This window comes from Camarhynchus parvulus, chromosome Z (genome assembly GCF_901933205.1).
Source record: "Camarhynchus parvulus chromosome Z, STF_HiC, whole genome shotgun sequence".
Classification (NCBI taxonomy): Eukaryota; Metazoa; Chordata; class Aves; order Passeriformes; family Thraupidae; genus Camarhynchus; species Camarhynchus parvulus.
This window is the reverse complement of record NC_044601.1, coordinates 67672508-67696388: the sequence shown is the minus strand read 5'-3', so window position 1 is coordinate 67696388 and position 23881 is coordinate 67672508. Positions and strand designations below refer to the sequence as shown.

Below are 23881 nucleotides of genomic sequence, written 5' to 3'. Positions count from 1 at the left end.
GATGTGCAAAATTAAATGTGTTACAGCAAGAAACAGCGCTGAATTTCAGCAACTGTAACCCAGAATTTACAAGTTTAATTTGTAGATGTGACAAACAGTAGCATATTTGATGGAAGTGGAAGGAAAAAAAACCCAACAAATCGATACTGTTTAAATAATACACTCTATTTTATTTTGTCTTAAAATAGTTTAACCTTTATGCTACAGACTTGTTTCAAAAAACAGAAGGTCTCATCTTGCACCAAAAATATATATATTTATATATATATTTATATAACACTCTGTTTTATTATTATTTCTCTCCAAAGACCATTAAATACTAGATGGAAAATGAGAACTAAATAGTGAGTGTCGAGAAGAATCGAATTTTATTTTTGACTAGAGCCGCACATTTTAAACATTTATATTCTGAGCAATGATTTGTCTTCACTACAGAAGATTCCAAGCTCACCACTCCAGCTATTCAGGAAAACTGCTAAACCCTGAAGGGCTCGAGCCAATGCACACTGAGGTCGATGGGCAGCCACACACCGACCCCAGTGGGTTCTGGTCCAGGCCCCAAGTGCATTGGTTCACAGCCATACAATGGCCAACTTTTCTCTTTCCTGCTGAGAAGAGCAAAAACCACCCAGGCACGTTTTGCTCTTTAAAAAAAAAAAAAACAAAACCAAAACAAAACAAAACAAAAAACCCCCAGAAGTTAAAAAAAAGAAATTTAAAAAAAAAAAAAAGAAAAAAAAAAAAAACCAAACTATTTTCTACCTATATCCAGTGATTGCTTTTTTCAGATCACTAGCCTTGAAATTTGTTAAGAGAAAATACATAGTGTTTTAAATAAAAGAAAACCTGCATCGGACTACCATACATGAGCTGATTAAACGAACACAGTGCACAGCTGGAGGAAGTTTGGTGAGGAGGCAGTTGTTTTTTATGTACACGTGGAAGTCACATCATATACAAACTGAAAAACAAGGAGAGATAGTTTGCATTTTTTCACGGAAGGGCTGCAGACAGGGTCCCTGCAGCTTTCTTCACAACCACTCTTCAGGAGACTCTGTGAAACGGGAAGAAGCAGCCACAGGAGGTGGCTGTTCCAAAGTTACCTTTACAGCAGGAGTGTGAGCCCACAGCTGATGGAAAGACGAGGAGAAAGGATGGGCAGAGCAGCACGGGGCCTCTTCCTGCTGCGGGGCCAACAGGATCCATCCATGCTCCCCTCCCTCCCTCCCACAGAAAGGAATTGGTCACTAAAAACACCACAGGTATTTCTCTGGCCATGCAAGACACTAATGTTCAATGTTCTAGAAAGCTGGAAATGGGAATATCAATCCTTACCTAGCTGCTCTGTAAAGTGCAGCCTGAGCTGTTCTGCTTGTGGAAGAAACAGATGTTTGTTACTAGATATCCCCTGCTGGGCTGTTTTGCCCTTATGTAACAACACAGGTAACTCCATTTTAATTTTTTATTTTGCCCACAGATAAAATTAAGGGAAGCCAAATAAATTTTGAAAACCAGCTGACACGAAAGGAAAGCAGAACTTCCCATGTCCTCACCACCCTTGTTCAGCTTTAAATAGTGAAAAATCTGAGGGCAGACCTGTACAAAATTCCCAATGGAAAGTTCTGGAATATGAAGGAATGTTTCAATTGCACAGTAGACATTTAAAGTGAATAATATCATCTTGTTAAAGTTTAATCTTTGGTTTTTGCCTTGGGAAAGGCTCAAAATGACAGATGAGGGGCAGGAATTTCCATATACACGACAGAAACTGCAGCCCGCTAAAATGAGTCGTTCCACTGATTTTAGTAAATATTCTGGTAGAAAGTGTTTCCTGAATCTTGGCATTTCCAAAACTAGCATGAGAGGCATGATTGAAAGCCAGTGAAATGGTGTAGATTACTAATTAAAAAAAAAGAAAAAAAAAAAGTTGAAAACCACAACCTTAGTTTCTGACCCTGATCCTGCAACATCTTTCAGGACAGAGTTTTAAGCACTTGAGTGGCCCCACAAATTCCAGGAACAGGTCCCAGCTGACCACCCCTTCGCCAGGCTGGAGCTTTGGAATTTGCTTGGGATTTGTTTTTTGTTTTCTGAGATGGTGAATGACGCAAACAAGCAGCAGTAGAGATGGGGACTGTGAGTAAAACATTTAATTCCTCTTCTTCATCTACTCCAGGCAAAACTCAGGTAGAGGTAATAATAATAATAAGCTATAATTATAAAGGAGAGGGATGCTGGGCCTTTTTATTACTTTTTCCTGTGCTTTTGCAATGTTCAGCTGTTCCTAAGTCACTACTATTACTATTTTAGCCATTCCAAGCTGTGGGAATTGACCAGTGAAACACAGTAGTCAAGTGGACAGAAGACTCAGCACTGAAGAGTATAAACTATAAATTACATTGAAAATATAAAATGTTTTAATTAAAAGCTGTTCAGTGCATTTTTCATGGGCCATTTGCATTAAAGACAATCCCTCCTGCTGGTAACATAACCAAAATCAGTTTGGGTAAAAATACTCCTGGCCCAAATTTTGGAAGTGTTGAATACCCCCCAGTTCCACTGAAATCAGTGAGGACACAGCATTTCTCAAAATCACTGATGCTCACACAGCAACACACTAACTTCTACTAACAAACTCAAGATACTGATAAATTAAAAAAGTCCTGGAGTTGGGAGGTGGGGAGCGTGGGAGGACGTAAGTTTGCACGCAGTTATTTCGTTAGGTATACACGCACTCGTTAGTAACTGCAGATGTGTTTTAAATTTGGTGCTGTTAATTCTGGGCAGGAATCCTCCTCGGAGAAGGCAAAACCCTTTGAAGTGATACTGAAATCAGACTACATTCCTGTGTGGAGGTGGAGAAACGCCGTGGGTTTGGGTTTCTTGGTGCCAAGGACGGGGCCTCTGGAGGTGATGGTTTCACCACTCTGTGCCAGGGAGGGCGGGAGGGCAGGGGGCAGAGCACAGTGACACGGCCTTACAGGAGGTATTTGCGCCTGGTGTCCTCGTCCAGAGTCAGATCCACCACTTCTGGGGGCGAGGACCAGCTCTGCTGGGGAGCCACTGCTGTCCATGGCTGCGCGGGCTGGGCGCTCCCGAAGGGCGAGCCGCGCTTCCAGGAGGCCACGCTCTGGATCACCCCTCCCCTGGGATGCACACACCTGCAGCGAGGAGAGGGACACACACAGCGTCAGGGACACTGCTCAGCTCACACACCACACACCCCCCTCCGGTGTTCCATCGTTAGCTGGTTAGCACTTCCCTCTCCAAACTGGATTCTCCACTTGAAGAGTCTGTGGCATCTCGAACGCCCAGTGAACAAAGCTAAATTTAAATTTGGGGATCAAATTATTCCAAAGGAATGCTAGTGAGTGTAATGTGATCCTTCTTAAAAAATATGTGCATGGATCCCAAGGATCTTGAGGAAGCCTGCTCCACCATGTGTAATCCCATGCACAGTTTCCTGATGCAGCGTTACCCATTGGACTTTCTAAGAAGAGAAAAATCTGCAGTGAGGCTGCCTAAGAGAAAATGAAAAGCTATACTGCAATATTAAGTCAAAGCCATATTAAAACAAGGAGGTAATGATACTTTCATTACAATAATTGCAAAAGAGATCTTGCTAATTATGTTATTACAGTCGTTATGCCTGACTTTTTTTTTCTTTTGGTCTTTTTAACTGAAAATTACAAACACTCTGGGAAATGCTCACTGACAACAGTTCAGCCCCACTTCAGCAAAACATTTAAGCTTTAAGTGACTGCAGCCAATGAGATGAAAAGGTGTATTTGAAGATAAGGCTCCGGTGCCCTGCTGAAGCACAATACACAGGTACCTTTCACACAGCATTTTTATCTATTGTATCCATAGTAGATACGTGACAAATGAAGCTCAGGTTAAGAGCAATTAGAAAAAATAAATGCAAAATGAAAGGCAGAATGATTTTGTGTATGATGAAGTGATGACAGGAATTTATTAGAGGCTTTAGGATGATCACTCAATTTCCAGCTGTAAATCCTGCACAGGCACTAATAAAACCTGATACCTAGTGCTCCAAAAATTGTTTTGCTCTTGTAAGCACTGGTAGTGGCTGCAGCTCCTCCTGGCTGCATGGATAAACACGAGGTGCTCTGTCTGCTGGGGTAACCTTTTCCCATTTCTTTGTGAAGGCACGTGTATTCCAGGAACTCCAATTTCCTGCACTGATCAAATATCCCTGACATTTACGTTTTATTTATTCCAATTTAAGTCCGTGCTATTTATTTTCTCCAAAACTTAGGTTGTGCTCAGCTCTCTTGGTTCTGGTTGGAGTTTCGTGAAATAGAATGAAAAATCTCATTCTCTGAGTTGCAACTTCTCTGAATACAAATGTCTCACTGCCTTCTCAGATACGCTGCTTAGGTTTAGATGTGATGTTCAGAATGGCTCTTTTATTACTTCTTCTGCAATAAAAACACATACTTAAAGTATATATCTACAAGGAATTAGCAAAAATACTCTGGAAGTCTAAAAAAATGTATGAGATTTCTTTCTTTTAAAGCTTTCTTTTAAAGAGAAGTATTTTTAAGCTTAACTGGCAAGAAAAGCTTGTAGGAGAGCAAATTAAATATGATGTTTGGTCTCAGGGACTGTGATGCACCATTCTGAGAACAGTCCTCAAGTGTTCAGGCAGAGCTAAGACTAACTTTTCTTCCTGAAGATTATGAAAACAAGCCATAAACTATCTCACAAAAAAAAAGATACCTCTGAAAAATAAAATGTTTATCCTCAAACTAGTCACACAAGCAGCCAACAGCAAACCATTGAGTCAAACATGAGCTAGAACATGCTTCCAATCTACAGCTAAGGGAAGATACCAAGTAAAGGCAATAAAAAACCCAAAAAACCTCCTAGGAGAAACTGGAGGAAAACTGGTTTATATGCATGCATGATTTAAAAAAATTCTACCGGTGAAAAATTTAACAAACTGAAAAATATGAATCAGTGTCCTAAGCAGATGCCAAGGAATATCCCAATGAGAAACAGCACCAATTCACTCAGAATCTGAAGAACCACAAACAATGGACAAACTCCAGGGAATCACAACTCACACCAGACATGGAAGAGGGAGCATGATAAAAACCAGGATCCCAACACCACACTAACTAAGCATGCAGAAATTACTGATCAAAAACCTAACTCTTGTCCAAACGACAACCCTGCCAGAAGCCCATCAATACTTCATAACTGCAAGCCTAGACCTGCAAGAGAAATAAAACTCTAAATAGGATTCAAACAACTGAAATGTGTGAGTGAGTATTCCAGGGAGGCAGTAAACACAGGTCTGCAGGAGACGGGTACAGGAACAAAGGAAAGCACAGGAGAGTGCTTTTAGGTTGATTTGTTGAAATCATTTTAGTTTTTATCTACTAAAACTCATTTTAAACAGCAACTCTGCATTTAGCTCATGTTTCCATTTCCACAGAGAGTGAGTCTTATCAAGGCAGCAGCATGGAAAGCTTTCAAAGAGGGGACAGAAGCACAAGGGTCCTGCGTGCAGTGCTGCACAGATTTACAGCAGCCAGTGCTGGAGGGTGAATCCACACCCCTCACCATCAGCACAAACACCCTCCCAGCCTGCGTTCTGCTGCATAAACAGCCAGGAGAGCTGCTTCCTAAGGAATTACCATCCTCCAAAAGAGTTGGCCATGCAAGGACCTTCTCACTGTTCCAAAAGCTAAGATTAAATCCCCTTTCTGGACCTGAAAATTTCCTTTTGTCACATCCAACAGCACTGGGCTGTGCCCACATTATCCATGAAGTTTCCTGCCTGGGAAATTGGGTCCTGAACGCTTTCTTTCTTCTTTCCTCAAGAAATATGCAGTGAAGGGACAAGGAATTCTCTTCCATCTTCCTCACACCCTCTTCTGCCTGCAAGCACCCACTAGGCAGCAGAAAATTTTGGAAGCAGCTTGTCTGTGTACTGTTTTAACTTGGTTTTATTCCACCAAATTCACACTCCACACTATTAGAAAATGTCAGTTTTGTTCAACTGCTTCATAATATTTTAAGCCAAGGAAAGACCACAGCCTAAAAATTAAGAGTAACATTAAAAAAATTCTACCAAGAAGAACAGCTGCACAGGTTTCTGACTGAGAGAGAAACTTCGGGCACTCTTACCCTCATCTACTTTGACCTCTCTTGAATCTTGAAATAAACCCAAGATTCAAAATTATCTGATTTTTAACCTAAAGGGGATATCTTATGACACTACCCATTGAAAAAATGATAGTATTTTTACCCCTAATGACTAATTAAGTGGAAACTGTTAAAAAACTTGATATTTTGAAAGGGAATAAGAACCCACATAAAGATTTTCACTTAGTTATTTGTATATTTATGAATTCCCTTAAAATCTGAATTTCTGATGTATGTACACTTAGTATCTCAATATTTGGTATTTTTGTACCACACATTTTTAGCCAGTTAATGTTTGATATTGAAACACAACTTTAATCTGAATAACTATCAAGTTGGTCACTTTCTAAAGAAAAACACATTCCAAAATCACCATGACCAGCAAAACAGAAAAAGAAAAGTGCAACATTTGCTGCCTTTTGGGCATCACTCTTGAATGGGTAACTAGAGAAGTGAAGGTCAGTAATTCTTTCTTTATTGATTTTGGTAGCCCAGACATTCTGATAAAATTAAATTAATATTAGAGCGAGAAACAATAATTCATACCTGGCATGTTCCTGAACTCCAACAATCTCTACTTCGCTATCAGAAGAGGCAATGTTAATTTCTTCATTGGCCTGGGCATTGCCACAAGAGGTTTTGTCACCTGCAAGGAAGCCTGGATCCAAACGACCTAGAGGTGGGAAAAAAGGGAATACACACAGTGTTTAACAGCTTACATGACCCAGAAATCAGCTGGAAAAGGAGCTTGCCAACCTAACAAAAAGCCAAAGTTTTTAGACCAAGTTTTTCAACTCACAATTCATCACCTGATACAGGAAAATCACTGGATTTAGCCAATGTCAGCAGCTTTTGTGATGGTGCTGGCACACAGAAGTGAAAAAAGCCTGACTGTTGCACCAAGAACAACCAGAATTTCCAGCTGAAATCTTATGGCAGTCAGACAGACCCTTATGATAAGAATCAGACTGTCCCTAAACCTCCTTGACATCAAGAAACAAAACAATCTAAGCAAACACAATGATACTACAGCAAAAAAAAGCCAATAGGCTGGACAGAAACATTCAGGCATCAAGGAAAATTGATTTAATTTCTTCAAGCAAAAAACTAGGGGAAACTCGTCAGCAAAAAAACACAGCAAACCCATCCATTTCTGGCAGTGCTGCTTCACACATCTGCTCTAACATTGAGAAGTGGTTTATTTAAGCCCCATATGCAGCAGGGCTGTTTTTCCATTACAGTTCCTCAATGACATCCAGTTTGTCAGTCAGTCAAACCACAGGCCCTCTCTAAATACAGCAAGTGTGGCACATTTTTGCCTTTTCTGCCAAGTGCTGCTAAGAAGGTTCTTCACCCCAATTAGAGAATGTGTTGAGTCATACAGGATAATACTTACATGGGAAACACAAAGCAGCAGAAATTATTATTTCTCCCACAGAAAATAGATTCCTTGAAAAATCAGTTAATTAAAAGATATAACTTCTACTCTTTTTTTTTTCCTCAGGAAAAAGAGAAAATTATTAATTCCACTGTCTCTCTTTATCATTAGCCTGAGGGATGCTGGGCAGCCTTGAAGTAGCTCGTACTGCCTGCTTCTGAAAAACCACTTGGTCAGCTGTACTGCACAGGGCAGAGTCATTTGTTTAGCAGGAAATTTGAGAGTAGGTGAATATTTTATGTGTGTCTAGTTTTGAGTGGACACCTCCTCAAAGATGAGAGGAGGAGGAGAAGCAATAATGATCCACAGGATTTCAAAGGCGTGTGAACAAGCAGAACTGATTATACCCCCAGGGACATTAAAAGGAAACAGAAGAAATTAAATTGAAACAAGTGCCAGGGAAACTTTCTAATGACTGCTTTAAGCACGTGGGAAAGATGCAAGCAAATGGAATCAAAGAATGGTTTGAGCTGAAAGGGGCCTTAAAGCTCATCCAGTGCCACTCCCTGCCATGGGCAGGGACACCTCCCACTGTCCCAGGCTGCTCCAAGCCCCATCCAGCCTGGCCTTGGGCACTGCCAGGGATCCAGGGGCAGCCACAGCTGCTCTGGGCACCCTGGGCCAGGGCCTGCCCACCCTCCCAGCCTGCAATTCCTAATTCCCAAGATCCCAAAATCTGTCCCTGCCCTCTGGCCCTGGGAAGCCATTGCCTGGCTGCTGTCCCTGCATGCCTTGTCCCCAGTGGCTGTGCAGCTCTTGTGCAGGAGCAGAGACCATGCTCTGTGTGCCATTTTTGGAAAGCCAAGACCCTTGGTCACTGGATCAGGGTTAGCAAGGGAAGGGAACACATGTGCTGCCATGTACTTGAAAGAGGAATTTCCACCTCACAAGACAAAAAAATATTGGTCAGCTGAACTTAAAACAAATTAATAGCCCAGACAGTCTCTTCCCAGTATTGGAGTTGAGCTGAGCATTTATTGGCAAACATCACTGACTGCCAGAAAGCCCAAAACTGGGTCATGGGTATTTCTTAAAGTGGCTGGGCAGACTGTGAAACATGAAATTAAAGTGCTCAGAGGCTTTAATTCACTTGCCAGGGGCTTCACATTGCCAGAGGGCAGGGATGGATTGGACATTGGGGAGAAATTCTTCCCCATGAGGGTGGGCAGGCCCTGGTCCAGGGTGCCCAGAGCAGCTGTGGCTGCCCCTGGATCCCTGGGAGTGCCCAAGGCCAGGCTGGATGGACCTTGGAGCAACCTGGGATAGTGGAAGGTGTCCCTGCCCATGGCAGGGGTGGGAATGGGATGGCCATAATATCATATCATATCATCATATCATATCATATCATATCATATCATATCATATCATATCATAATATAATATAATAAAATACCTATTCATATAATATCTATTGTTTTACTGCCTAACCACCCTTCATTATCTTGTCAGGGTAATGTCTGGCAAAGGAGCAAAGCAGACCAGCTCCTGCATAGCCCCAAAAAGTATCCCCAGAGGTATAAATTGGAGTCCTAAAAGAGCTTCCACATATTATCACAGCTTTAAGTTCAGACAACAAAAAGACAATTAGCAGTAGCAAAACCATGATTAGCAGAGTAAATACTGCAAGAGCAGCTGAGTGTTAATCATGATTATAGCACAGACAGACAGATTTACAGCCTCTGGCCATACAAATTTCATGCACACGCTGTTAATTTCTCTGCACAAACATTAGGATGACGCCCAAAGTGATGTTTTGTTTGCCCTACACCATCAGGGCTTGCAAAAGAGCCCCAAATATTTGCCCATGCACAAAGATGTGCTAGTGTAATAAGATTTTTCACTTTGATAGAGCTGCTGATGTTGATGTTTTTCCCATGGGAACACATTCTTTTAAGTCTGCTAAACAAGATGCTGGCTGAAGATTACACTTGTGAACCAGATGCAAGATTTGAAAATCCTGCTTTCCCAATGTGCAACCCTAGACCTGGCAGGAAAAGGCCAGCACTGGCAAAGGTGCAGTCAGATGTGTGCTGAGGCTGCAGGGTAAGGTGTATGCAGAGCAAACAGAGATTCATCCTTTCAGCTGCTGACATAGCCATAGAACCAGGACCAAATCCATATCAACATTCCCAGGGATGAAGAAGTCTCTTGATGTTTCCAGTTTTCTTCTACCTGCAAGTCCCCTTGGATATATGTGGAGGAAGGAAAAAAAAATCCTACCTTTACTGCAGCATTTTAAGAGAAAAGTGGAAGAAAGTTTGGTAAGAAACATTACCTTTTATTTCCTTACATTCATTTGGTGTACTTATCCATTAGTGCTATGTAATACAGGTGATTTCAGCTGTTCTAATTGTTTAATAAATCCCTTAATAAAGAACTGGGATTTCTAGGGGTCAAATAGCTATCAGTCAGCTGCTGTCCTGCAAAAAACAGCAGTGAACTTGGAAAACAAAGGCAAGCTTCAAAAAGGCTGGAACAACATCCAGCCAGGGACCACAGAGAAAATAACGCACAGAGATTCTCATACTCAAATTGTGCACTTGTAGACTGTATAGTAATGGAGCATCTCTTCACCAAGCACACCCTAATTGTGTTTCTTCAAGCCTTAGAGACAGTGTAAAGCAGCTCAGAGCCTCCACAACACTCCCCATGTGGGTCCCCTGTGGCAGGAGACCTAAGGGAAACAGGACAAAACACAAACCTGTTGTGCTCCACCAGACAAGACTTATGTGTCTAATGCAGCCTGAAATCCTAACATGGGAGTTAAGAAAAAGAGTGGAAAGGAAGTAAAAAATTGGCATAAAAAGCTGTGGGACGAAGCTGATAGAAAATGATCCCTGCTAACATTCAAAACGCTGTCCAGTTTTCTAAGGGGTACTGGAAATGCAGGCGGAATATGGGAAGAATTAATGATTGTATTTTAGAGATACAAAGAGACAAACAAACAAACAAAGAAAAAATTTAAAAACCCCCATACACAGGCAATCCCAATCCTAAAAATGAGATTAGGACCAGTTGACTAGGTGGGGACATGCATTGTCATAATCAATCATTCAGTAACAAGATTAGGTCACTTTAATTTTAAAAAACCCCACCAACAAAATCCCAGATCTAAGCTCCCCGTAGTAATAAAAAGGAAAAGAAGAAGAAGAAAAGTAGTTAAGAAAATTAATGTCAAAAATATATTGCAGGAATATTTGTCAATTTTTATAATTTGTATTTTGGAGTAAATGTCAGACCTTTTTAATAAGCACCTGTCCTGCTCTCTCACAAAACCCACATAGGGAGCTTTTACAGCTGTATAAACTATAAAAACACTGAAAGCAAGAAAGGGAGACCCAACAACTGCAACGCAGGCACAAATGTCAGAGAATTTAAACAAACCTGTATCAGCACTCATTTCATTCAGCAGCCCTCTGGTTCTCCAGGCAGATCCTGAGTCTTGATTTCCTAAAGAATTATTGTGCTCTTGAACTACAGCAGCCGCCAACAGATTGTCCACATTTACCACTTCTGGGTCTGAGTTTGTGTCTGATATATCATAGTGAGCCACCACAGGGGGTCCATCTGCAGGGGAGAAAAGCAACATGGGTTGGAAACCAGCACAGACTGAAAGACACCTCAAAAAGTACAAATAATTTGTTTAAGGATTAATGCAACATCCTACATGAAGCTCTTGTAGTTACATAGTGGTAAATTGTATGAATTATTAAATTTCAGTTAATGAACATAGCCTGAGATTACAGAGACATTTTGACCTTCGCATACACAGAAAACACAAGTGTCAGAAACACACGTTTATCAGAGTATCAGTTATTTGTGTACTGTCTTTTACATTAACACATAAACATCTCCATATCTGACAATGTTACATTTACAATCTTTAAAGGATAAAACCTCCAGTTAAAAAAAAAAATCAATCACAGGACATTAAATTGGGCAGACAAGATATTTATCTTGAGAATTTTACAGAAGTCAAGCGACAGCTTACATTATTATAGGGTTAACTGAATAAAACTAACTTTTTCATAAAACTGATCCAGTGACAATGAATTTAACATTAGGCAACTTTCTTTTCATAATATTCACCTGTCAAGAGCAGGGGAATTTTTCAAAAGTGCAATGTTTTTTGGTGGTGTTTGTTGGGGTTTTTTATAAGATCAATAATAACAAGAAGCAAAATTATATTGTACAGTGATAAATATGCTTTTTATTCAGCATGATTGTCATATGAATTTTTGGCCACCATAATGAAGGAGAAAGAGGGAGATAAAACTGCTTACATGATTCTGAAATCTGTCCTTGAGGAGTAACAAAAAACTATTTTTGATCTGTTTTGTTAGGACCAACTAAATTCTTTGTGATGAATGAAAATAACTTTTAACTGGAAAGCATGCTAGAAACATAGGAGGCTCAGGAAAAAAACAGGCAAATTCAAGACAAAGATTGATGTGGAAGCAGAGAAAATGGGTAAATAATGCAATTCTGAGAGGATGTGAGTGTTTTAGCTCAAATGCCGTGCCCCATCTGCAGCTCACTGACCCAGCATGGATGAAAGTGGTTGGAGCTCCCCCTCCCCAAATAAGAGGATCAAAACTTTATTTGGACCAAGGCTTCATCCACAAATGAGCAGGAGACACAAACACAGGCTGGGCCAAAGATCAGCATCTTTGCAATTCTTTAACTCCAAGGAGGTTCTTGGAGCTCTGCAGCTGAGCATCTGCAGGACCTTTTGTTATGGGTGTGATACATAGAGGGTACAACTTCTATGGGATAATATAAAATAATCATAAACTCAGAATGTGTTCAGGAAGACAGGACTTTCAGAGTTACAAAATGACTAATGAAATATTTTGAAGTGATAAAGAATAAAATGAAAAGTTTTAGGAAAAACTGGTTTCTTTTCAGTGTTTTGTGTGGCTGTTGAAGACAGAAAGAACATGATGAACTAGAAGTTTCAAATTTACTTCTCTGAAAAGCTGTTCTTCTGAAGTTTTTAGAGCGGATTTTGGTTTTAGGGTTTTTTTTGGAGGGGGTGTTTTTTAGAAACTTGGCGCCTGAAATAAAATTCAACTGACTATTTTCAGGAACCCCTACTTTGTGATTAGCAACACAGTTCATCAGAGAGTGACATTTTGCTTAAGTCGTACTAAAGATCAGTTTTGCAACAAGGTATGAAGAAATTAGAAAAATATTTCGGCTCAGACCTGCCTCCAAAACAACAATTCCATGAAACAATGTTACATTACAAACTTAAAACAGACCCAACAAAAATAAATGAGTAGTTAAATGCCAATGTATTAAAGACCAAACTGTTCGCAACATGAAACGCTGATGATTATGACTGGAACAGAATTCCTGATAATTAACTGGAAGGCAATCTTTGTCTTTTTAAAAGGCAATTACAAAATAATGGAATACCGAGTTCAGAATTAAGCTGGCTGATGTTCAGTTAATTATTTGTGACAGCTGATGATTAAATTACATGCAGAAGTTAGGGCTGGACTGAATCATGGGAGGCATGTTTTCCTTCAGTCTTATCATCAGAGTTCAGCGTGAACATATATAATGTGAGCTGTAAAAATAAACAGTCAAGTGCAGAAGATACGAGGGTCAAGTACAATATTGACTATTTGACCATTTTTTCAACGGGTTATCTAAGATTTCAGGAGCTTGGGACTGTTCCTTCAGGCCTTTGTTTCTCTCACTTCTGACTCAGACCTCCAAAAGCAGAAGCGAAATTTGATTTTTAGATCGACGTGTCCACACGAGTAAAATTGTATTTGGACAAAAGGCACCAATAGTCTCAAGTCAAAATTGTACCACTCCTACATGTATAATCATGCAAAAATGTATAATAAATGTATATACATGCAGAGTGATATTCTCATCACCTACCCATAGAAATAACTTGTGTGAAAGTCTTCATCAGTAGGAAATACAAGCATAAACTTGTTATCTGTAGCTCCACTCTTGTATCTTCCACACTTCCAAAGAGCACACCTTATAACTTAGCTTAAATTCAGTATACATCAAACAGACAAAAATATTTTCAATATAATTTATACACTGTAATTATATTTGTCAGGGTAATAGCCACCAATTTAACAATCTGGAAAAAAGAACCCCAAACAAGATGCCTATTTACAAAGCAAGCACAGCAGAGATCTATTTTTGTATTTCTCAGCCTTGCCTTTCAGGATCAGATCTGGAAATCTGGAAAGGCCCCCAACACCAGGTTTATCCACACTTATCACCAGCAAATGACAGACAAAGCCAAGATAATGGCCACCAAACTGCAACAAATCCTCAGGTTCCCCATACTTACAAAAAAATAAATAAGCATAAATGCTCACTTGTGTTAAAAAAAAAACTCAACAAAAACCACACAAAACCAAACAATAAAGAAGTTGCAGGCAACAACAACTAGATGGAAGTTGCAGTGAAGGCATATTAAAAAAAATCTTATAAAAATCCTCTGTTTCCAAAAGCTGTTTCCTTCTCAAGGCTGCATGGAAGGGACAGGAGTGGTTAAATTTGGAAATAAATAATACTTCCCTAGCCAAGTACATGATCATCCAGTGATGTGATGCAAAGTGAATGAATGGTACCAAGAAATAATGACAATTGGCTTCAGCTAGGAAATAAAGTGAAAAAATGCTTTCAGGTTGAAAAGGTAAAAAGGATTAACTAAAACCATAGGTATAATTCATCATCTTTTCTTTATAATAGAGACACTACACGTAATTACTGACCCTAACAGGATTTCAAAAGATTAAAAAACAGACATCAAGACAAACCATGCCAGAACCAAGACTTAATGTAGAACAGTCAGGAGGTCCCCTGGTCAGTAATTTAAACTATCTACTTTAGAAAAATTACATCTTTTGAGAACCCAACGTAGCTGGAAGAAGTACATTTCCCTGGTGACAAGCATTAATTCATTTCTAAAGCAATAAACGCTTGAAAAAGGCAAGGCTGAAAGTTAATAAGGACCAGCAGCAAAATACAGCTGTTGACATTTAATGCTGTAAGGGGGGAGGGAAAGCCTGCTTTCTTTTTCTCTTCCCCAAAGAATTCAGAGGGAGAGGTCATCACGGGGACAGCATTTCCAAGGGTCCAAGTCTCCCTTAATTTACACAGCTCATCACAACTAATTCCACTCTGAACAACTGAATCAGAACTCACATGCACAAAAATCCAGGTCTACACAAACCAATTCTCATTTCAAACTTTCAACACAGAAAATTAAATCACTTCTCATCTGCTACCTGCTCCCTTGCTTTTCTTAGAGCCACATCTCAACACTCAGCAGCCTAACCCATGCTGTAAGATCCACACTCCTATTATCCCTTACTTCATTATAATGGCAGCACAAGCAAAAAGGGGAACTCAAGCGTAAAATTTCAGCTGTAGGTTAAAAGCAGCCATTCCATAAGAAGCACTGTCCCTTTGCACTGCACGGGCTGCTTACCATTGCAAAGGAAACACAAGATATTAGCTGGCAGAACCTGAGTGGGGAATTAAGTCCTTGAAATTTGTGGAGACAGGCTGAGAGCTGCGGACTCAGGGACACCTCAGAGCCCCTGCCAGGGCCTCCAGGGGCTCCAGGAGAGCTGCACAGCCACTGGGGACAAGGCATGCAGGGACAGCAGCCAGGCAATGGCTTCCCAGGGCCAGAGGGCAGGGACAGATTTTGGGCTATTGGGAATTAGGAATTGCTGGCTGGGAGGGTGGGCAGGCCCTGGCCCAGGGTGCCCAGAGCAGCTGTGGCTGCCCCTGGATCCCTGGGAGCCACCTGGGCTAGAGGAAGGTGTCCATGCCCATGGCAGGGGATGGAATGGGATGAGCCTTAAGGTCTCTTTCCACCCAAACCATTCTATGATTACAAGTCATTATTTCTCTTCACCTTTCTTACATTTAGGCATGCTGAGCAGAGTTCATCACCTAAACTCCTCCCCACTGCAGCCAGAGAGAGGAAGTTCAGAGTCAGATAAGCTCAGCCTGGAAACTGCAGCTTGGAGCATCAAGAGCACCATCTTCCTCATCCCCATCTCCCCTCCTTCCCCAGCAAACAGAAAAGCTTAGACACCACCTCAGCCCAAGCACCTCAATTTGACAGTGCTCAAGTTCCACAAGATGAATTCCAGCCTCAGGGATGGGATTTAAAATTTGCAACGTTTCCTCTAAAAGTAGAGGAAAAACCACTGAAATCTCCAGAGGACTATTCTGATTAAAATAAATGCAAAATTAAACCCCTAATTTTGGTTGTCTGAGCTGCTCATTAGTATCCCTGCAAGGAAGAGACACAGAGCCATATTTAGGTATGAATATCACCCCAAGTTTTAAGAGACACAGACCAGTACAGTAATAAAAGCAACAATAATTACAGCACTTTGTTCTTATAAAAAGCTCTCCATTGGTGTATCCTGGAGAACTCCAAAGGTGGTTATTAACCTCCTCTGTCCACGAGGGAAACTGAGGCAGGCAGCAGCCTGCAGCTTGCTCAAGGCTAAGGAGCGGAGGAGCTCAGTCTGGCTGAAAACAACATTCCCCTCCAATTACTGGGCTATTTTTAACTGCTGAATGTTTGAGGAGTTCAGAAGCAGCGCTTAGGAATGCTTTTGGGAAAGGTGCAAATGCAAAAAAGGCTGCACACAGAGTCCTGGGAGACACAGCCTCTGCCAGCCTCACCTCCACCTCCATGCTGTGAATGTGGGCCCTGATGGTCTCAGCCTCACTACTCCAAATGAATTTATTTCTATGGAACAAATGAGAATACTGAGATGTTTTAGAGTAATTAAAGACCTAAGAATGCCCTCATTTACACTGGATGCTTAAATTTAACAGGTAACTCCCACTTACTTCCGGATTACATAAAACATAAAATGGACTTTATAACCTACATAAATTGTAAGGTCAGATGACCACAATCAAAATAATATACTGATACAAAAACTCCAGGATGAAGTGACAGCCTTTTTGTTTCAGATAAGCAATACAAACCTGGTATTAATTAAAACATGACCCAGGACCTTCCATTTCAAACGTACGTGAAACTCAAATGGCACAAACTACCTGAACCCTCAAACAATTCCCAAAGGGGAGTGGGGGCTGGACCTTCGTGCTTTCTTGTGTTGTTTAGCAACATGAAACGCTTCATTGCTATTTAGGTTTATTTATTTATTCCAGGTTACAGTAGTTACATTTCAAAATTTACAGGGTTACGCAAATAATACATTTTAAGTACAATAAAAAACAATAGCAGTGTAACAACATTCTCTCTAAAATCATAAAGTGAACTTAATCAGTGAATCCACTTTCCTGACATTTCCTTTGTTTCACACAGTAAAGCTTTTCTGTTTGGCGTTTCTTTTAACCATAATAATAAAATAAAATCAAAACAACATGATCAAATTATTATCTCTTCTCAGACTGGATACTTTTTAATATATCACAAGAAAAGAAATCCCAAAAATTCAAGTCTTGCTAAACAACATTCATACTTTCAGGCTTTTTGATGACTGGATGGAAAATATCTTGGATTTAATTTAGCGAATTATGAATGAAGATAACAAAGCATTTTTCACTGTGCATTAAGCAAAGGCACATGGAATATGGCTATGGAAGTGGAATTCACTTTGTATCTCATTACAGGAGTTGTCTTCTGTGATGCTGCCTAACAATGCAATAATTATGGTAGCAGGTATATCAACCAGATCTCTTCCCCAGTTTTACTTGGAGAAGTGTCTCAGGAGAGTTTTGGAAACCATCACATCCTTACATAGCCATGGTAGTTAAAAAAAGTAAATAATTCCCTGTGTTAACACAACTTCCATTAGGAAAAGGCAGACAACATGCACCCCTGCAGAATATATCATACTTTCCCCAGCACAAACTGCACCTTTCCATGGAAGGCCTGATACAGCCTCTGATGGTCCAGACTAATCCCCTGCTCCATCGCTCTGCACTTGAATCCCTGCTAACTTAATAAGCCTATTTTTCCATGTGCCTTCATTTTGCTGACCTAACACCAAGAGACTAATGAAATTTGTGAGAAATATCAACTTCTGGCTTCGTCTTTTGCAAGGTACTGTCCATCTCTATCAATCAGCCTGATTATTTTGGCTTCTACAGTACAAATCACACAGTGCATTTGTTCTAACACATGTAACTGCAGTGGTCACAGCGCAGACCCCCATTATTTCAAAAACATCTACTCAACTGGCCTGATTTACACACCCCCATCAGGCAAAGGCTCCCCTCAAGGTCAGCTAGAGGATTCTCTGGACAAAAAACTGCAGAATAAGTTCAATTTTTAATGAGATTAAATGGCAGCCCCATTAAAACCAGTAGAAAATTTCTACAACTATCAATGGGGCAAAAGTTTAATTTCTTAATGCCCCTGAAATATTATTTATAAATTTATCCACATACAGTATGTGGATATAGAAAAAGACAAAATACATTAAAAGAGAAAACAGTGATAATAAATATGTTCCAATTTGTAACATAACTGCCAAATATAATCCCCTTTCATTGAAGTTAAGATTGGTTTTTCAGTCTTTACTGTAGCAGCTCAGATAAAATAACCCAACAATCCTGCACAAACACTAAAAGACACTGAGGTTAAAAAAATAAATGTGTATTTCTGCTTAAATTATTTTGTCCTAGTACTGTTAAAAATGACAGTGAAAGTTTTAGATTTTGACTCTTTTTATCCCTGCACTATTTTTGCAATAGAAAATCTGAAAAAAGTTTAATTGCCTTGAGTTTGTTTAATGTTGTATGTAAATTTTTTTTTTCCTAAATAAAACCTGACCATTCAGATATTTATCCCTACAGACCTTCTTCACCAAACCCCACTGAAAGGAGAATGAATGCCTTGGGAAGAACCTGCAGGCAAGCCTGCAAAAACACTGCACACTGAAGCCCCTGGACTTCCAGGAACTCCTAAAAAGGGACTGATCCTAGAAGAAAGTCCTTTTACTGCAATGTCATTTTGACATTTAGAGAAATTTAAACAGAGCCTTTATATAAAGGCTTACTTCTTGTGCACTTGCACAAAAAAACATGAAACCAAAACCACTCTGTTTCACCTGCTGCTATATTCCAACTCCGGGGTTGTAAAGGTGGTCCACTGCTCCCAGGCTGGAACAGCTGCCATATTAAAAACACATAATTCAGTATTTAAAATGGCAATATAGGAGCTGAGCCAGAGCAGCTGTGGCTGCCCCACCCCTGGCAGTGCCAAAGGCCAGGTTGGATGGGGCTTGGAGCAACCTGGGATAGAAGAAGGTGTCCCTGCCCATGGCAGGAGGTGGGACTGGATGAGCTTTAAGGTCCCTTCCAACCCAAACCATTCCATGATTCTGTGAACAAGCCAGTTAGGTTTAAACTGGCACAACCATCCCTGGAATTACACCAGTCTACACCAGCTCACCTGACACGATGCATCTGACCTTTCCAAACCATAAGTAAAATTCCTTAAAGGAACAAAAATGTTTCTTCACACCATTCTGAAGTACAAATCCTGGGGCAATTAGAGAAACTCTAAATTATCTGTGGTTCTCCGTGTCTGTGCAAAACTCCTACTGATTTCTACTTGTTAAATGTGGTGGTTTTGAAGTAGTTTGATGAGATGTGAGCATAAACACACATTCAAAATGTAACCCAGGGTTGAAAAGTAGATGAGCTTTCTTCCAATAGTCCTAAAGTAGTTGTAGATAAGTCAGACTGTTTCCATGAGATACAGAATGGGTAAGATAAAAATTTATGTTAAAATTTCATCTGAAGAAATTTTAACTCCCTGAGGGTTTCTAGTCGAAGCCCTTTGAAAATAAGAGCTTATAATGGAAATCATGACAAACTCAACTGCAGCCATGTCATAAAAATATAGTGAAAATTTTCCCAGGAGGCAAAAAATATAAAATCTGAAAGTATGTGTTGGGAACCTGTTTTCTCAAAGAGATGCCAAAGACTGTCACACACAGTTAAAACACAGACTTATCACTAGTATTGGTATCTGGCGATTGGCTCCTCCTGGATTCAGGATACAGAGCAAGAAGAGAAATGCTCCTGTTTATGGGCAAATCCTTCAACAGGCAGGTTATGCTACACCTGAACAATAGAAAGGTGGGGTTCCCCTCTCAGTTTCAGGGCAAACACACTTCCCCACATGGAAAACCAGCTCATGGAGAAGGGGAAAACCAGCTCATGGAGCAGTACCCAGCTGTGCACATCAGTGCACACTCTTCTTTTCAAAGGAGAGGGTTTGTGACAAAACTGAAGATTTGGCTCTGGTTGTGAGCCAAGTGGAAAGAGAGAGGAAAGGAAATATTATTTACCATTTACAAAACAATCTGCAGCCACTGATCTTGCACAAGTGTTTTAGCTGTCAGCTAGGTAGCTTTGGTAGGGAAATTAAGTTGAAGTTATTTCTAACAGGAACTATTCCCCCAGTCTTCTGGAAGCCTTGAGATAATTTTATCCTAGAAAGAGTACAGCTTTAAAGTTTGTATGTTCAACTTCTGTCATCCTCTGCTTGCTCTTTCATGTTCACAGCTGTTTGCATTGAAAAGAACAGTTAGCAGTGATGGAAAAAATAAAATGTTTAAATTTTTGCCTCCAGTAACAAACGCAAATTTTTATCTATTCATACACTGAATTATTTTAATATTTTTTCTTTTTTTTTTCTTTTTTGAGAACTACCTGACTAAAACATTGAAAATTTGCAGAAAGTTCACTGGCTACATATGTAATTAAGTTATTATCAATTTATGAGATATATATGTAAAGGTGTTTCAGTCTGAGACATAAATAAGGTCAACTGAACTCCTTACACAATTTGTTCCGAAATACCTAATTGTTCCATTTATACTATTTTACAAAAAATACTATGGGCATGCTTACAGACATACACATTAAAATAAACCAGTCACTGCAAAAAGCTGCTTTTGCATGCACGGGAAGATTTGTAAAGTTGTCATGCTTTAGAATATTCTGTTCTTATTATCATCATAAAGAGATTTTTAATATATATATATATATAAAATATGTATTTTATATATATACATATAAAATCTATGAACACCAGATGGATCCACTTTGGTGGGGGTTGTTTTATCAGCAAATACTCTTCCCAGGAAAATCTTTTTAAACAGATGAGGATAAGCTTTTAAATTGCAATCAAACACAGAACAACTTGTTTAACTTTTACCTGAAATGCACACAATTTCAGACAAGGGAGTTTTCTAACAAGTTCGTATCAAAATCTTTTTATCAAAATTATGCATGAAGGTGATCTGAAAACACTTTATCCCAGTATTTAAAAATTATCTCCTGCATAGTCTTTCAAACAGATACTCTGAAAATAACACAGGTCTCTAATCTAATTTTTTTTAATGAAGGCATCATATACTTTAAAAAAAAAGTCAGTCTAGGGCAAGAATAATGTTAAAATTCCAGTGTAGATATTATACTGATAACAAAAAGTATTTCTTGAGTTCCTGTTACAGGTTTGATCCAAACTGTCACATAAATTGATGGAAAAACTCCCATTGACTTCAGGGAGGGTAAAAAAAGCCTGACCTACAGAAGATACTGTGGTTACTCCCAACAGGAGGAAAAGAAAGTAAACTAAAATAATTAGGGGAAAAAAGTGACTGTGGTTTAAAAAGCAGAGTAACTGACCTAAAGGAGCCCTAAGTGTTTTCTTTACTTAAACTGCAGGCTTTCATTTTCCATTGTAAAAATTTTTATTTCGTTTTCATTAGAAACTTCTATCAAGTTCTACCTGATTAAAAAATACATTTTTTGGTAGCTACAGAGAAGTTACTTCACATGAAGGAAGGCCTTACTGGAGAGGTGACCCAAAAATCCCTGTGTGTAGCAATAATAGTAAGAATTAAGTATTTCTAATATCTAGTTTAAATTAATCCTACTTTAAACATCAGTTTCAAGCCTGCCTATTCAGGATAACTATTAGTACAAAAAAAGAACTCACAAAACAGTAAAGTATTGCCTCACTTAAATGAACCTGATGCTGTGGCATTCCCCATCACAAGTAAAGAATTATTTCAGTGGTGTTCACGCGTGGTACAGTCTGACCCAGGCCAGCAGCTATCAGACCACCATGGTGTTTGCTTATCAAGCCTTCCTTTAAATTCCTGTGCCAAGGCTCAACCCATCCCCTGATGGCTGCTTATCTGAGGGCAGACAGGATTGTTTTTATTCCAGTGTGAAGGATGTGGCTGGGCAGCATTCGCAGGAGGAAGCAGCAGCTGCTCTGTGTGCACAGGTTGGGGTGACTCATCTCACCCTAAGTTATCTCTTAGGGACCGCTGATAAGCCAGGGTAGGGACAACTCATGGGAGAGAAAGACACTGCCTGGAGGCATCCTCGGTGAGCCTTATCTCTTCCCACTGAGACCCAGGGAAGAGCAGAGCAGGCACCTGGAGTCGGTGGAGATGACCTGCATACAGAGACATGTGTGAGTGTGCTTGTGTGCGCACACAGGGTAAGGCAGCCACCTCCATAAATACTGCAACACAGCAGTGACACTGATAAAAACCCTGGACAGAGACTGAGCTGCTGAATGGGAGACAAAAAGGAATTAAATCTGCTGTGCACGCTTGTTACAGACAGCCAAATTTTTAGGGTAAGCTTATTTATTAGTTCTGCCTAAAAATCAATAAGCTGATGTGTGGCATGGTCAAGCTGGAGACCTCGAGAGCAAAACTTGAGAGTAAACAGAGAGTTAAGGAAATGTCATGGGTCTGGATCTCTAGGGTGCTTTATCTCTTTAAATATAAAACTTTGTTCCTTATACAAATGTTTTAACATGCAAAAAGGGCATCTGGATGAATACCCCGAATGCTCCTATTGTAGCAAACACAGCCCTACTGCTTTTGGGGTATCTAGACATGGTTTCTAAGTTATATTGTCCCGAGTTTGATGATGAAAGCTTAGGGTGGCTCCCCCCATACACCTTTAAAGGTGGTTGTTTATATGTGTGCACTGGCACATGCAGGTGGGTATATTGTGATTTTTTTTAACTACATATATTCACTATAAATTAAGAAAAACAAATAATATCATGGTAATAAAACCCAAAAGAGAAAACAAAACAAACACATACAAAGAGAAAAGCAAACTTCGTTTTTAGCAGAATCCAAAATAACATCAAGATTGCAAAATCAGATTTATTTTTAATTTTTTTTAAGTTTATGATTTATTCAGATCAGGCTCTGCCATATTCCCATTCTCTGGAAAGACTGGTGTAAAATTGTTATTAAAAGTCACTGGAAACTCCAGCGCGGCATCGGCATTTTGATAGCCCACGTACGAATTAAAGGGCTGCTGAGGAAGCACTTGGCTATCAGGCATCTGCACGAAAGCCCCTGACTGGGTGGTAGGGGGGATTCTTTGGCCAACTAGTTGGATTTTAGGTTCCCTGGGCTCCAGTTGCTGCTTGCTTTCTTCGTCCGTGTCAAGGTGGGTTAGCTTTTCTATCCACATGCGGAATTTCTCCTCTGTCTGCCTCTGCATCTCGGCAAAGCAGTTCATGGCCTCTTCCAGGACATTGCCTATGCAGTTCCTATCCCACACGGTGCCCCTGTCAAGCAATCCTGGAATTTCCCTGGTCGCTCCTCCAGATCCCCCAGCACGACTGAAGCCAGCTTTAAAGACATTGAGGCCATTTGATAAGACATCATTAAGTAAGAACATAATATTGTTTATTAAGGCATGTTAACTGAGGAAAACAACTTTTCTAATTCTGCCCCTTGGATACAACAACAGGACAGGAATTAGCATATATTAACCAACAGTATTACTCTTATAATAAAATTTTACACCCACTGAGGTTATAATAGAAATTTTGGCATCATTCTCAAAGTCTCAGACAATTCTGTCACAAAGGTCTCTTTTTTTACCAAATTACTCCAGTTCCCTTGCAATTTGTTTTGAATTCAACTGAAGGTGTCAAAAACATTGTACAGTAACATGTTTAGTTCTATCAAGCTGCAATCCAAAATGCTATTTTTTAACTGACAAACCTAAATAATTATGTGTATTTTGCTTTCACACTTGGACCCTTTTATAAATAGGCTGTTGAACACAGGTGGAATTGGTCCAAAGCCCTTGGCCTGATTTTGGGAAGCACAGAGAATGAGGGGAACATAGGACACAAAACACAAGAACATGGGGGAGTTATGTGAGTGTTTTGCTGACACAGGAGGAGAGAGCATCCTCTGCCAGGCATGA

At 39.9% G+C, this 23881-nt stretch overlaps 1 protein-coding gene across 2 annotated transcripts in view; it reads right to left on the bottom strand.

Moving 5' to 3' along the window:
• Positions 1-1249: 1249 nt before the first annotated feature.
• The window catches only part of CZH18orf25 (chromosome Z C18orf25 homolog), a 45708-nt gene continuing 23076 nt past the window's right edge, over positions 1250-23881 (bottom strand). Inside the window, exons 3-5 of one of the 2 annotated variants that reach the window (XM_030968711.1) lie at positions 11000-11182; positions 6724-6850; positions 1250-3161 (exon numbers count right to left, since the gene is read on the bottom strand). In XM_030968711.1, coding sequence (XP_030824571.1) covers positions 2978-3161; positions 6724-6850; positions 11000-11182 — 494 coding nt within the window. In that variant the 3' untranslated portion in view covers positions 1250-2977. Of the gene's footprint in view, positions 3162-6723; positions 6851-10999; positions 11183-16438; positions 23296-23881 lie in introns of those variants that run through there. The other variant, XM_030968712.1, reaches the window with a different exon arrangement.